Genomic DNA, 16,177 nt, shown 5'->3' on the forward strand with positions numbered 1-16,177 from the left:
TTCAGGATGCGAAGCATATTCCGACAGGGTTACCAATAATGAAAGCAGCAGAACAAGGTAAACTTGGTAAAGTTGTCATGGCGATGAAGTTAGTTAAAGGTTATATAGTTGACAAACAAACTCTTCAGGTTCAAAGCCTGACTGAGGACGGTTTGTTTACATCCACATTTCATTTAGAGACAATCAATGAATTAACGTTTTGACACAAAACCAGTAATATAGTTCCAATACCTCAGTCAGTGGTAACATTTAGTTATAATACAATTATAATGTGGCACACCTTTTTGATTAGGCTACTAATGTGTACTAAAAGGACAAAACACAGGTCCCCTGCCTGTCAATCATTGATGATAAAGGAATGAGGATGAGTGTTTTCATTATTAGGAAACATGTTCGTTGTCAAAGCTTGTTAGCATATTGCTGTAATAACGCTCACATGCCGGAAGGGGGCAGTGTAGGTCCATAATGTTGCTAAGAGCGAGCTCTAATGGATCATGTACATGCACTACACTTCATGAATTGAATAGAAAAGAATAGGGCTGCAACTCACACTTTTTTTATTTCAGATAATGATCAATCGTTGGTCGATTAAAATGTCAGAAAACAGTATAAAAAGTTATCCCAGTTTGTCAAAGTCAATGGTGATGTATTTTAATGTATTGTTGTTTCAGTTCCCAAAACCTAAAGATATGCAGATTAAAATGATATGATACAATCTCTGAAATAAATAAAATATAGCAGAACAGAGACATTTCGATATTATTGCATGACATTTTGGCATGGAAAACTACCTGAATGACTATTTGAGTGGATGACTAATCTAATAAAACAGAATCGATTTTTTTTTTTTAATGGGAAAAGTTCTAAATTATAACGTTTTTATATACCACCACCACTACTAGCCTACTATGATTACTGCTAACAACAATCATTCTTATTTATGTTATATACAAGTAATGAAATAATATAACAATTAATCAAGGCAGGTGATCTACTAAGTTAGGATAATAACACGATTTACATTTATTTGGGTTATTGCCCTCTCCTCTCCCCATAAACCGCTCCAAATTTGTCCAGCGAGTTCCTGCTCGCTGATTGGTGCGCGCTCTGATTGGTCTGCTCGATGATTGGCTGAAAGTTCCGTTCTCGGACAGTCAGTAGACGCAGTTTGTTTTCTCGCCTGCGGCTGAAGTTTGGACCGTGAGCCGCTGCTGAAGGCAATTTGGATATTGTATTCAGGATTTTATTTTATAGATAGGTGTGTGAACGGTCATGCAAACCTGGGGAAAAGTAGATAAAGTTTGGTATTTTTTCTCTTTTGCTTTTCGTCTTATCCCGGCTCTATGAGGGGTGTCCCTCGGAACGGTTTACATGCGGACTGTCAGAAATACTACAGCCTCACGTGTTTGAATTTAGCTTACATTTGAGATATATGTTTCTATATTAACTCGCATTTTCGCTCTCGGAGACACAGCCTACTGTGCACACTTTGTCAAAGTCGACTTCATTCAAGACTTGTCGGCGTTTCGGTGGCAGGCGTCTACCTACATTTGTATTTTATTCTGGGTTTGAAAAACGGATTAAGATATCGCAGTCATAAACTCATTGGAGAGGAGGTGAAGGACTGCTCGGCATGATATACGTGCAGGTCATCAGAGGGTAACACTGTGGAGATCTCGTCACTTTTTAAAGTAAGTATTATTATTTACAAACCAAGTCCCATTAATATCATGTATACTGATGTCCTAATACATGGTGCTCTTTAGAGTGAGTACAAACTTTCATGTTTACTTTGGTCTTTATTCTACAATTTAGGTTACTGAGACTTGTCCACTAACAGTAAACGTCATTTAATTTACTTATTTCAATATAATAATGATAATAATTAACTTATAGCGGCTGGCTTTGATTTTGCAATATCCCTTTAGAACAGTTATAACATAGTAGAGCACATATGCACCACTTATTTCCACATGTATGAAGTACTTTCAGTACTTTAACACAATACAATATGTTTTTAAAAGGGAAATTGAACACGCCATAATGCAGGTGAATGGGTGGGTTTATGATCTAGGTTTTTAATTAATTGGCATACACTAATGATTTCTAACAGTGATACATTTAAATTAATTATATCGCCAATCTAGAACATCTTAATGCAAGGAATCACAGGTTTTGGGCTCACCTTCTTTTAAAGCACCATTAACTATTGAATATGAAACCACTTGCTTTCTTTGATTTGTATTGGACATTTTGGGAATAAAGATTGTTCATCCAGTTAGATAAGTACATACTTATTCACTTGAAAACATGACTAAACCTGACTTTGGTAGGGTGGAAATCTGCTCTTTGATAGCCACAAATCAAATCAATTATCCAGCACTTATAAGTGTGCAGCAGTTTTTCTGGGAAACTGAGACGCTGAGTTTGACAGATGCTGATCAAAGATACAACATGCGAAGAACTGAAATAAGATCTCATAAGGTTCACAGAAGAATTTATGTGGCGGAGAGATTAAAACCACTGTAACGAGAGACATGTGGACAGGTGGACCGAATACATCTCTAAGGAAAATAGTTTGACGTGCTCCTGTGCCCTAGCATTATGATGGATTTGTAGCGGTTTTCAGCCAGATGATGGACAACTTATTCTATTCTGACTACTGTGAACTCTTGTAGACCCAGATAAGGTTTAGAAGGCAAAAAGCAATATGAATGAATAGAGGAGATGAAGTAGAATTTTGGAAGTGAGTGTGTTTATTCCTTTATCTCCTATTAAACGTCTAACTTTTAGAACACTTAATACAGGGAGATTTTAAAACATCTGGATATAGGAAACACACACACATATCTAACCAGTTTTGTTTAGGAAAAAAGCCTATGTGATGAGTTTCCTTTATTGAGGAATTATTTTCTACAAAGATGCTCCTAGTTATTGTCTGAACTTTAAGGCAGTTTTTTTTACAATAATGCTCACCAGCTTTGAGTCAATTGGAAGTTTGTATTCCTTGCCACAGCAGCTATTTTCACCTAAAGTCATAAAGTAAACAACTCATTAGATAGTGAAATAATAGGCTTGGCTCGTAGATTTTTTAGAAATGAATAGACTCTTGCAGTTTCGATTTACTGTATTTACACTGCTGTAATGTGAAGATTAAAATGCATGTTCCACTAATTACTCAGTATCTCCTTAATAAAGATATATCACCTGTAATCTTTTCAAAATGCAACTTCAAGAAACTTCATTTCCTTTTATTTAAAGAAGCTGATCATTAAACCTAAATGGATCTTCTCTGGGTCTTCCTGCTGCTGGAGGTGTTTCTGACGTCCGCTGCTGCCAGGGGTGAGTAACAGAAGCCCTGATTTCCACTGACACTCGGAGCATTACAGCCATCCATGCCAGCAGTAAGATAAATCACGGCCGCTGACATGACTCCGTGGCGACACTTGTAAAAGTGTCTTCCGAAGGTTCAGCCGGAGTCATTTTTCTGTAGTTACATTTACTATTTTTGCATTCTTGCTGTCACACTGCTGTTCTAAAGTCAGGAGGACGGTAGCAGGAGTGAACCCTCTCCTCTGTCTTTTTCCTCTTTCCGTCACCTGGACGTTGATAGTATGCTTTGTAAAACATTGTGCTTTTTAAGCATTTATATACATTGGGTCTTTCTGCACTGATACATTTGCTCAGATATTGGAATATCTGCAGATATTTGTCCTTGGTTGAACTTTACTCAATGAATGCCTTTGCTCTTTGGATAGTCAGTGAACCTTTGACTTCGGCTGGTTATTCAGTCACTGTCAAGTATGCTTGCACCCGCCTGGGACTTTCACATTTGTAGTGTGGTTTTCTACATCCTGCTTATTTAGCAAAGATGCTACCTTGTTGGCTGTGTGGTACAATTCAGTATTTCTATTCTAAATTGTAAAGCCCCACAGGGGAGTTCAGTGGTCAGGGTCAGTCACAGAGCAGTATCCTGGGTACTTGGCATGCTACTTTGTTTCTTTAATTGAAACTAAAACAAACAGCTACAGAAGCTGTACATAGATGAGAACAAAACCCAGCCTGCAGGCTTAATGGGCAGACGCTCCCCGTGCTAGGGCCCGCTCCCGAGATCACACCAATGATGAGTTTTCAGCGGGAACAAAGCAGTATTCAGCGAGGCGAGGCCGAGCCAGCGTGCAGACACAGGGCCGAAAGTAAACACAGGCCCATAGACCGCAAAGAGATGAGATTAGATTAGCCTATTAGGGATGTTTGCTGTGCAATGCTACAGCATTTACTCCCCCTGACCGCCTGCAGTTTGTCATTGAAACCAGGGCAGGCTGCAGAGAGAGACAGAAGAAGGGGGTGCAGGGGAGGCAAGAGGAGAGAGATGGAAAGAAAAAGGACTCTGGACATTAGACTGGAGTCATATTTGATGAAGTAGGGAAAGGAAAAAAGGAACTAGAGGAAAGAGTGAGGAAGGAAGGAATGGAAAAGGGAAGGAAAAAGATTATAGGAAAGGGTGTGAGAGAGAGGACAGGAGAGCATGGAGAGGACAGAGGGGACAAAACGCTCTAATTTACCTATTAGGAGCTATGTTCTACTTTATCTGTGATTGGCTGGACTCGGGTTGCCGGACAGATCTTATCTCTTTGTGAAATTGTAAAGATCTATCTAAAGCTACTGTGAAATGTTGAAGAAAACTTTTCTCTTCGCTTCCATGTTTGCCAAATGTAGTATTGTGTTTTGTTATCTGTGTTGTTATCTGTTACAATGACTGAAGACTATAAAGAGGCAGGCCAAAGGCATTTATACAGGATGCGTGTGGAGTGGGACGCTGGGTTTTAGTGGCCTTGTGGTCTGAGGTTCATACCATGTAATTGTGAATTTGTGGTTTTTGTATTCGAGTAATGCAGGAAGTCATCTGTTCTCTGTCTGTATCTCGTCTCAAAGTCTAATGTTTAACAGAAAAGCTGAATAATCTGATAAAAGAATGCAGGAAATTGCAGATTTTTAACCGATTTTGTAAAAAGCAGGAGTTTGATCTTTGATTATTTGAGGCAAACTCAACCAACTCCTGCAAGATGTACCCGCAGTTATCCCCTGGCTTTAATTTGTATACATTAAACAATTCAAGCTAGACGATGTTAAGCAAAATCAATGTGTTAGTCCAACAAGCTTGCGGGCAGTAAAGGGCAACTGCCAGTGGCCCCAGTGCAAAAGCTGTCAGGGAACAACTCAGAAACAAGCAAGTCTGCAGTATATCACTTAAGCTGGAAAAAAGCTTATATCAAATTGACCAAAAACTGTAAATAAGACGGACTTTGGGACGGTAAACAATCTACGATTTACAACTGTTACCAGTTATTCGCTGTCATTTGGGAAGGAAAAAGATACTTAAGTTACTGAAGAATTAATTCAGAACAGTTTTATTGATCAAATGGGTACAATATGTTATCAACTGCTCCGAAGATCCCGACGCGAAGCCTCAGGGTAAACACACCAGGTTTACTAATCTACCCGCACAATTTGTCTGGTGTCGGAATGTCTCGCTATGTTAGTACATTCAACAAAACACCATTTAATTTCGGGTTAAAATGTGTTGTAATTGCGTTACTGAGCATTGTAACGTGTAATATATTACCCACATTTCATTAGTAATGTGTTATATTACTTTGTTACAGCAAAAAGTAATATATTACTGTAACTCCGTTACTTTTGTAACGCGTTACACCCAACACTGCTGGAGAGGGGTTACTCAGGGCAACTATGTAAACAATGAACAATAAATAGCTAAATATCATAAGACACATTTGGACATGATTGGAAAAAATGAACTCTTTTGGGCTTTATCTCCTCTCTGCAACCGCCTTTGCACACACTGCATTCAGTCACAATAAATATAAGTCTGCTAGTGTTTAAAGAGAGTACTGTCCAATAACTTCTTTATAATTGCACTAAAATACTGCAGTGTGACTTATGCCTTAAAGAAAGAGCAAAAAAGAATTCCTTGAATGATTGCATGCGAGAAAGGCCAAATGTAAAATAGATTTGTTATAAGTTACTTCTCCCTGGGTGTTTTGGGAGTCTGTGAGTGCTGAGCATCAGATGGCACTGAAGGCAGTTTTCCACTGCGTGTGCCGATCAGCGAATGTAAGCAGGAACAGTGGGAATGCTAAAAGCTTTGTTGGATCTCTGCAGATGAAGAGAAAAAATAAGAGATTGAGGGCTGGAACAGGACAGAAAGAGAGGAAGAGATATAGATAAAGAGAGGAAAAGGGAAGCCAAAGAGAAGGAACAGGATGCGGACAGAGATTAGCCTCCAGATAGGAACAGAAAGATAAAGACTCAACATTTATGCCCCTTATTAAAGCAGAGAGTCACATAAACCACATACACAACCCTGCTGTGTGAACCAGTGTCTGAGCCTCTGTGTGCATGTGTGTGTGCGTGTGTGGCTGAGCATGAGACTGAGCAGCTGAGAGATTAGCATTCTCCGCTGTTAGCTGAACAACATTGAGCTTGAATGCAGAGGTCATAGACTAGCAGTAGGCCAAAGCATTGTGGGCTACCTGCAACTCCAGACAGAGGTATGCAGCATTTCCAGCGCATGGTAGAGTACCAATCCACTCAACTTGCTTGGCACCGTTCATTTTTGGGGATTTCTAATTGTGAAAGTTGTGGATATTACCTCATTATTACCTTATTATTTTTCACCTCTGTCAGGGTTCTAAAGAAGTGTCAGGTTTAGAAGTTGTAGTTAAAACGCTGCAGACTGATTGGTCAGATAGATGTCCCTTGCGAGACATGGTATTCTGTGTCCTGCAAAACACTCCCATTATAAATGACAAAACTACCATCTTTACAATCTCTTTCACTTAACAGAGATTTATAAATCGGTAACCCGCACACATCAGTCTATTAGGTGGCAAATGCAAGGATCTATTCTTGAGGATGATGTCAGGGCAATTTCATTATGATCAGCAAAAAATCCGACTTCATTAAGTGCGAATTAAATCTTGCTATGTACCTCAATAATTGGATTCATGACGGCTGTGAACAATGTGCCGTTCTTATACTATTTACACTGAAAAGTTTTTCATCCGAGTAAATGTTCCATTTGTCTTTCTTTAACATCATAAGCAATTTTAGCTTGCCGTAAAGCCAAATCACAATATTCCACCAACAAGTACAGCTTCCAGGAAATTTTTCTCTATTTTCCAAATCACCCTGAAATCTAAATACCTTTACCTCCGTTCTGTCTCTGGGCCGATGATAATGGAGGTGGTTTGTGGGGATTGAAATACCACATAACATTAGACATTGCATTGCACAGATTAAAAGTTCTTTATTTCTCAGCGGTTTTGTTTCTGTTTGCCATCTCACACACTAACATACATTAACTGTGAATTTGATGTGATATGCCAAGTGTATGTCAGATGGTGATCAGCATGTCAGATGGTATTTATGTAAACCAAACAACTGCAACAGTTTGGAGAAGATAATAATTATAATGTAATTGTTGAAGTTACTCCAGGAGGGATTTTCATTTTGTCTCCGCCACGACCTGGGATGATGTGTGAGGAAATGACCTACAGCAAGTATATCACATCCATCATGTCTGCCTCTTCTACACCAACCCTTTGAAGCAGATTCAGAAAAGAAAACATATACCAAAAAGTTAGATGATAAATGTGGGTTTGTGTGCATTGTCTAAACAATGAAATGTGTTCCATTAGACCACCCATTTCAGAGGGAGTGAGAGGAAAAAGATGAGAGGGTTCACTTGTTGTACTACCAAGTGTAAAGAGCCACAAACACATTACAAATCCATCGAAGCTGCCAAAAAACAGAGATGCACCAAAGAAACAGAGAGTATCGTCCCTGCAAACAGTGCAGAGTATAAACAGCCGATACACACATGCTGAAAACGTATACAACTAGAAGATGCTAGCCATAAATATGACCTAACACATGTAAGCACACACACACAAAAACCCACAACCACACACACACACATAGCCCACAATCAGTTAACAACCTCCTGTCCCACACACTCATTACTGAGGAATGTAATTAGCATGCTAACACTAACAATGATGGGTAGGAGAGAATTGTGGTTAGGTAAAAAGCGCTGGAGGAGGAGGAGGCACACAGTCATCGGAGAAGCTATGGATAGTAGAGCTTTAAGCTTTTGTAAAAGTAAGAGGCGACTTCCTATGAAGACGTTCAGTAAATAGGTGAGGTGTTCATGGTTTCAGATGATTGTTCCGTCTCTAATTTTCCTTGTTCCATTTACCTCCTTGGACATCAAGCTAAATCGTTTCTGCATACTGTGGGTGTTTCTCAATGTTGAGTATGCTTGCTTGGTAGCACGTGTCTTCAGAGTCACTTGCTTCAGAAGCGAGGCAAGAACACTTCCTGGCATTCGGAAAACGAAGAGTGGAACAGGCTAGCAAGTGTGCAGGTGTGCGTCATATGAGAGGCCCCGCCTTACATTTTCCGCCACAGATTTGGGGAAATTGGTCCGTGCGCAAAGCATTGTGGGGATTTTAAGACCGCGGAGTCTACACATGTGCAGCCTCGAAATTTCTCGCTACAAAGTACGCCGGGCTCCGTAGAATTCCAAGTATGCTGGACTTTGGAACAGTCCTTCGGCGGCACTCGATGAAATAGTGGCTCTGGAGCAGCTTTACTCGACATTGAGAAACACAGAGTAGTTTCCAACTTGCAGGGATCAGGGAGAAGTAGTGGAGAAAGAGCTGAAGTACTAAAAACAGATGAAGGCGCACATTACTGATTACTGAAATGTGTTGTTGATACATGTATGCTCTGAGTGTTTGAAAAGCAATGGCCCTGGTTACACAGAACATCTTTTAACAAGGAGTTATAGGTGACCAATAAATAAAAAGGGTTCATATTTAATGAATCATGTCATGTTATGCTTAAACTACATTCATGTGTAGTTCCTCCACACACTGTGTTCGGTACTGATTAACCATGATATTAGATGTTGTGATAAAGTCCACGGTGGTATTTGTGGCAGGCATCTGCCTCTCTTCATGTGAAGAAAGGAGGAGAGCATCTTGATTCCTCATAGAGTTAACAACTGCATACCGCAGACAGATGCTTCAAACACACTGCTTCACCTCATTGTAAACAGGCACACTTTATAGACTTACGTCAGTAAATCCCCTCCATCCTCCCTCTTGTTTGTTAAGCATGCAAAGTGTCCTAAGTCACAGCTAACTATTGTAAATACCATTTGACAAGCTGATAACCATTATACGGCCTGATGGGCATCTGCCCGCCAGACGCAGGTTTGCAGAAAGAACTGCATCCAGAAGGTTGGAACTTTCATCAGCATTCATAGACGAGGGTTTTAGAAAAGTGCATTTTCTCAAGCAACAATTGATGTACAATATGTTTCAGTTAGTGAAGAACTGAATCCAAAATGTGTCTTTGACCTTGTTTTAGATTTGCTTAAGATTGAATGAAAAAAGGAAATTAATAAGTATTTTAGGGTGACTATTATAATGATTCATTTATTATTTCTAAATGGTCAATGTGTTCATTGTGTGCTTTGAATGTGAGAAACGTGTCTCTCAATTACACGGTGATTAACAGACAAAGGGAAGCTTCAAAGGACACAGGTCCTCTTGTTAAATCCTAATGCAAGAGCCAAATGTTGTCTATTTGACTGTTTGGATAGAGCTGTGGTTTACAGAACAACGTTTAAATGAGAAATTAGAGAAGGATTATCAAATTAAAAAAACATATTCTTTGTTATTCTATTGTCAATTGCACATTTAGTTTGAATAGAGTTTGACTTCGAAGAGTTATTTTTTTTATATCGACAGTCTGAGTGATGTGGGATTTTCCGCTTATATTCTTGTTAGAAACGGTTTAAAAAACCAGCATTACCTACACGTATCTATGTCTGTGTTCGACTCCAAAAGATATTAAGCAACTGTGACATGAACCCATTTGCAGGGACCGTAAGGAGCAGCCTCTCCCCCCCCCCCACACCCCGCCTCTGCTTCCCCTGATCTCCTTTAGAGTTTTACGGGTGCCTGTTAATGTTAAAGGCTATTAGCCCACATTTAGATAAAGTCAATGTTTGCTTTGACTCTGCTAATGGTGGGGTGGTAATGGGGCTGTCTGGACGCTCTCTGTGGGGGTTGACGGCGTGTCGCATGGATGTGAAAATGTGATGCGTGTTTGTAGAGGGGGTGCAGCAGAGACGAGAGCAACAGGAGAAGATTAGATAGCAAAATAAGGCTTTGTGGAGAGAAATAGTCCGAGACAAAGAAAGAGATGTTAAAGAACAATGACACTTTGACATCAGTTTACCCTCTATCCCCCCTTTAGAGAATATAGAAGGCTGTTAAAATCCTCTTGTGCCACACCATATATGTTTGCTATATGATGTTTACATTGAGTTAAACATAGAACCTTTAGACTATGCTTTTATGGCTGCACCATGCATTCAATTGGGAATGTTCTTGTCATTTGAAGCATATCTTCCTACATATTTCCCCAAGATTCATCTCTACATATTCGGAATGTATGGAAACTGTGTGAGCTCCAATAGAATAAATAAATATATGTTTGTTTGAAGAGTGTTTGACTACACAGCATGAGTTTATACTGATAAAGTAAAGAGACTATCCCAAAGTCAAACTGAAGATTGATAAGGAACAGATTGGGAGAAATGATTGCTGTACTTAAATCACAGCATATACTGTATGCATACTGCTGTAGGTACACGCAGAGACAGTATGAGCTTATCTTATTGCATATATATATATATATATATATTGCAGGGGTAAATTGTTTTCATCGGGACATTAGAAAGATATTTAGGGAGGAGAGGATATGCATCTGAGTTTAGACAACGCACGTTTCTTACATTGTGTTTGTATTAATGGTCATCGTAGTAGCAGGTAGTTGAGGATGACTTTGTATGAGCTCCTTGTTTGAATGTGTCATTTGACTTATGTCAAAGTTTCTTTGTGTTCTCCCTCTTACTCTGTTTCTTCCCAGCTTCTCTCTGTCTCTCCTACATAGTGCAGTATTGTGTGGGTCGTGGCGCCACAGTGCTGTATTGTGGTCTCAGTGGGGTTGGGGTATGTTTGGTCAATGCTACAGCACTGCGGGTCAGAGGTCATTCAGTGGATCAGGGGGGGGGGTCAGGGAGTGTGTGCGTAGCTTTTGTGCTAGCCTGCGTGGGTACGTTTGTGCGTGTGTGTGTGAGGTAGGGTCAGAGAAAGCACATGCCAGCACCAGAAGAGACTGTAATAACACACCAGGAACCCCACAGGACAACACACACTGCTTTCACTCCTTTATCTCCCCTCTGTCTTCGTTCAGTAACCTCACTGACATGGGGTCAGAAACAGAATTAACAAACATCCATTAATACATTAAATCCAGCTTTTATGAAGATACTGACTACATTGTTAGTGGTAACACTTAAATGTAAGAGAGATTTAAAGTTGAACATCGTTGTTTTTATGATTGAATGTGCAATTATGTCGATTAAGAAATCGAATCAAGGAATTATACAATTAAATCCTGATTTATGAACAATCTTCTTGTTTGAAATATCTTTTTAGTTTCTTAAATTTCATCAGCATTTCTGGACAACTATGATATCAGTTTAAGTGCCCTTCAAAAGTTCAGGCTATTAAACAATACCATGAGGTTATATAACCAAGCCTGTCTCTAAATGTGTGTTTTAAAGCTGTAATATCTCATTCATTTAAAAAAGAAAAGTCGTTTTTTGGTTGAGCATCATGAACACATGTATTTTATCAGAGGGAGAACTTATTTACATAATATAATACGTACGAAATACGTTATCTGGTCAGTATTGGCAAAACAGAAACAAATTAAGTTATCAATTATAGTTGTGACTATCTAAAAAGTCCCTTTAGGGAAAAACGTTTATATTAAAGGGCTACATAGGCGGCGCCAGGGGGGCGCTAGGGGGTGCTGCACTAGTGCCTAGTGTCTTTTTTCATTTTTATGTGTGAAATTCATAATTTGAAAAAGTATTGATTCAAAAATAATATGCTACAGTACAAGTAGCCCAGTCTCTGTGTTTCATTCAAGCTCGGCTCGGCTCGGCTCTGTGTGTGTGTGTGTGTGTGTGTGTGTGTGTGTGTGTGTGTGTGTGTGTGTGTGTGTGTGTGTGTGTGTGTGTGTGTGTGTGTGTGTGTGTGTGTGTGTGTGTGTGTGTGTGTGTGTGTGTGTGTGTGTGTGTGTGTGTGTGTGTGAGCCATTTTGTGTGCGATAGAGAGAGAGTGCGCACTGGTACCGGAGATTGTTGTTGTTGTTAGCATCTGGTGCTAGCTAGCTACTCTAATGGATAGAAGGAGCTGTTTCCACAACAAGGTGAAGGGAAAGTCCTCTCCTGTCAGACTGAGAGACTCAGGTGAGGTAAAGGACTCTCTGAATGTTTAGATAGTTAACTTTAGTCTAAGTTATCTCAGTGGGTCTCAAACGGTTTGGTCACGATTAATGTAAACAAGTATTTCCGAGGCACACGCCACGTGTATATGATCATTATAGGTATACAAAAATAAGAGAATAAATGAAAAACAGGTAGGCTATGAAATACAATAGTACAGTAAAACAAGTATACCGTTTAAAAGGGGAGTGATTTGTAAAATACCCTTAAAGAAATAGAAAATATGTTTACAGTTCAGTTTAATTTTGCTCTCAAAGTGCACCAGATTGATGCATTTAACTTCAATAAAAAAAAAAAAATCCTGATGAACAGGTCCACACACCACCTAAAATAGCACTTTACCCCTGCTTCCACCTATAAGCGGTGAACTGATTATCGAGCCTTCATTGTAAGAGTCGCGGGTACGGGTATGTGCGTGTGGGGAATGTTGCAGTAGAAAATGTAACTGCAGCGACCGATACATTAATTGGAAACCCTAAATGTTTGAGCACCCTCTATGAAACGTCAAGCTACCCCACAGCACCCCCAAAATAAAATATCTGGCGCCGCCACCACTGAAGGGCTACTATTCCCCTCTACCCTAACATCCGACAGATGATTTAGTTCTCCATCTAAATGGGAATCCAGTGAAATAGTGTTCCATGTTACTTTGGATTATCAATATTCAATAGACTATTTTCTTTGAAACAAAAACAGTTGAAGCAAGAGAGAAACGCAGTCCACAGGGAGGTCTTTACGGGTGTCATGGCGCTAATTGTCTGTTCTCTGCTGCCTTTACATCATCTCTCTCTGATCTGTCTCTTCTCTCTGCCATTCTCTATCTCGCTCTCTGACAATTTAATTCCTCTACCACTTTCTTTGTCTCTGCTGGTTTCTCTCTGCCTTGTCTACCCTTCAATCAGACTTTTCCCAACCTCCTTAACCCCCACCTACCACACACACACACACACACACACACACACACACACACACACACACACACACACACACACACACACACACACACACACACACACACACACACACACACACACACACACACACACACACACACACACACACACACTTAAACACAGTCTCCAGCTGTTTTTCCTGATGGCCTTACAAATGAGATGTTGAAAGGTGATCGCTGGGACAGGAGACACAGACTCTTGTTTTCTTTGGGCTTGGGTCTGTCAGATTGGGTCTGGTTGAGGGTGATACAGCACTATGGCAGCTGTGTGTGTGTGTGTGTGTGTGTGTGTGTGTGTGTGTGTGTGTGTGTGTGTGTGTGTGTGTGTGTGTGTGTGTGTGTGTGTGTGTGTGTGTGTGTGTGTGTGTGTGTGTGTGTGTGTGTGTGTGTGTGTGTGTGTGTGTGTGTGTGTGTGTGTGTGTGTGTGTGTGTGTGTGTGTGTGTGTGTGTGTGTGTGGGTGTGTGTGTGTGTGTGTGTGGGTGTATTTGTGTTATTTACTGTGATAGACAGAAAGACAGGAATAAAAGGTTACCCTAAACCAGAAAAATACCACCACTATGACCTCAGTCTGAAATGTGATTGACATGTTATGGACAGTCGGGCACGCTCTCTGTCCTTAGTAGTTTATCAGACATACAGATGACCTTTGATCCCAGGAATTGGAGGCTGATCAGGGCCAGGAAGTTAAGGCAGACAGCTTTAGGAAATAGTTTTTGTAAGCTGTAGATTCTAGCTATGACATATTGTGCTTGTTAAGTTGTGCTCTTAATCATGCCAAAGGATGATAAAGAGCCTTTTGGGGTGCAAAACCAAGTTGTAGATATATATTATGCATCGTCATAAATTTATATATAAACATTTTAAAGTTTAGGTTGTTTTTGATTTTTTTAAGTTACACAAGTAGCTAACTTCTTTAAGGAAAAACGTGTCTCTCAGGTTGTGTAGTGCTAGCATGTGCGCTAGTAGAGATAGCACAAGTTATGTTTAGTATGAAGTTAACAATAGTTGTGAACGGAGCATTGCAGTGTTTATATCATTTTATTGGTCGATGAAAGATGCTACAACTTCCCAAGACACACACACACACCAAGTTCCCTTCCTTGCAACCTGCTGATTAAAGTGAAGAGGTTAGCCCCGACAACAGTGATCATACAACATTGGCTCAGGCCCACTTAAGGTAGACTTGCTACTCTCATTGTAGTGACAGAGCGATCCCCCGACACACACGAGGGGTCACAAACGCACTCGTCTGTCTCCCAGTGCCAGCTGTCCATGTGGAATCCATACTGCAGTGGGAATGTGAGAGGACTGTGAGAGATGTGGGGGTGGGTTCTGCAAGATGGGAACTCAAGGGGACATATACACTGGTGACTAGACGATCAATTTGTTATTGTCTCCAGAATAATATTGTATCTAAGAATAAAAGATGTCCAAGATTAACAATAATACATTTTGTCAGATTTAACATCATTTGCCATCTTTGATCGACCAGCACCCCAAATTCCATTGTCGGAAAAGTGTGGGTGAAAAGATCGTCTGTTGGCATTTACTGATGCCTTAAGTCTGTTTTCAGGATTTGTACATTTAGCTTTACATCAAGTGAAATTCACTGGATGTGCCCGTCTTCACAAATGTGTGGCTTGGCTTTAAACTTGTTGAATCTGTCTGTAAAAACGGATTTATGTTTTCAGGTTTTCCATTCATTTTTACAAGTCCCATTAGCGGGACCGCAATACCTTGAGGGGAAAAGTGTGCTTTGACTCAAGGATCAACTGATTAAATGATATTGATCAAAGGCCATGCCAATTCCACACAAATGTCTAGATTTATAAAAATACGAAATGCTGACATTTTGGACGGACATGGAAGAAACGGTCATTTACGTGGTTGGCATGGGCATACCACGAAAAATAGTTTTTGGATATAACATTTGAGAAGGTCGTTCTTATTTTAATCTAAGAAATGTGGCTGTGTAGATAGTGAAACAATTGACCTGATTTTCTAAAGTTGTCTATTTGGTTTCGATGTTGTTTTGTAAATTTCTTTCCAAATCGTTTTGACTATGAAAGAACTAAAATATATTTAATGCCACGAAAACTCTTACACTGAGCTAGAACTCATAGACAAAAGTCAAGAGTCCATAACTCTGAAGACAGAGTGTTCTGACACAATGTGGTACAACTATTCTTCAGGATTTCACAAGCAGCCAAAGTAGACAGTGCATTCGGTGTTGATTATTATGAATAATTAGAGAAGCAGCAGAGAATAGCATGCGTGGCATTTCTTGCATTTTTCCTAAAGTAACAGGCAAAACATTGAGCAGATCTGTATAAAAATAAAGAACAGAGTTTCTCCAGACGTTTGGATACAGCCGCAGTGAAACAACCAGGACATTAATCCCCTGCCAGTAAGCACACAGCGCTGACGTCCAGCTGAAAGCCTGCACACCAGTTAACTGTGTTGATTATTTCCCACTACATGGCCCTTCATCACATTGGTCAGCTCAGCATACGTATTATCCCCGGCTAATCCCACTGTTGTGCTGGCACCATTATCACACAGGGACACAACGGGCCTATTCTTCCACGCGTAATTAACAAAGGTACTTATGGGCTGCTTTCTGGGAATTAACTGTTGTGTTGTCGCAGCTTTAGCGAAGGCAGTGAGATGTGGTGGAAAAAAGAGAAGGTGGGGGGAAAGGAAAGCTCTCAGATCAGCTGTGTAGTGGAGGTTTAGCAGTTTGGGTGTATTGGTTTAGTTTAGATAA

General features: G+C 40.1%; 1 protein-coding gene across 1 annotated transcript in view; it reads left to right on the forward strand.

Annotated features, from left to right (window-relative positions):
- Positions 1-1,181: 1,181 nt before the first annotated feature.
- Positions 1,182-16,177, forward strand: part of fgfrl1a (fibroblast growth factor receptor like 1a) — a gene marked incomplete at its 3' end in the record, with an annotated part of 60,420 nt that continues 45,424 nt past the window's right edge. The window contains exons 1-2 of the mRNA XM_079671339.1: positions 1,182-1,691; positions 3,262-3,342. Of these exons, the coding sequence (XP_079527465.1) occupies positions 3,282-3,342 (61 nt within the window). The 5' untranslated portion in view covers positions 1,182-1,691; positions 3,262-3,281. The remainder of the gene's footprint in view (positions 1,692-3,261; positions 3,343-16,177) is intronic.

The sequence above is a fragment of the Notothenia rossii genome, assembly GCF_949606895.1.
Source record: "Notothenia rossii genome assembly, chromosome: 3".
Taxonomy (NCBI): Eukaryota; Metazoa; Chordata; class Actinopteri; order Perciformes; family Nototheniidae; genus Notothenia; species Notothenia rossii.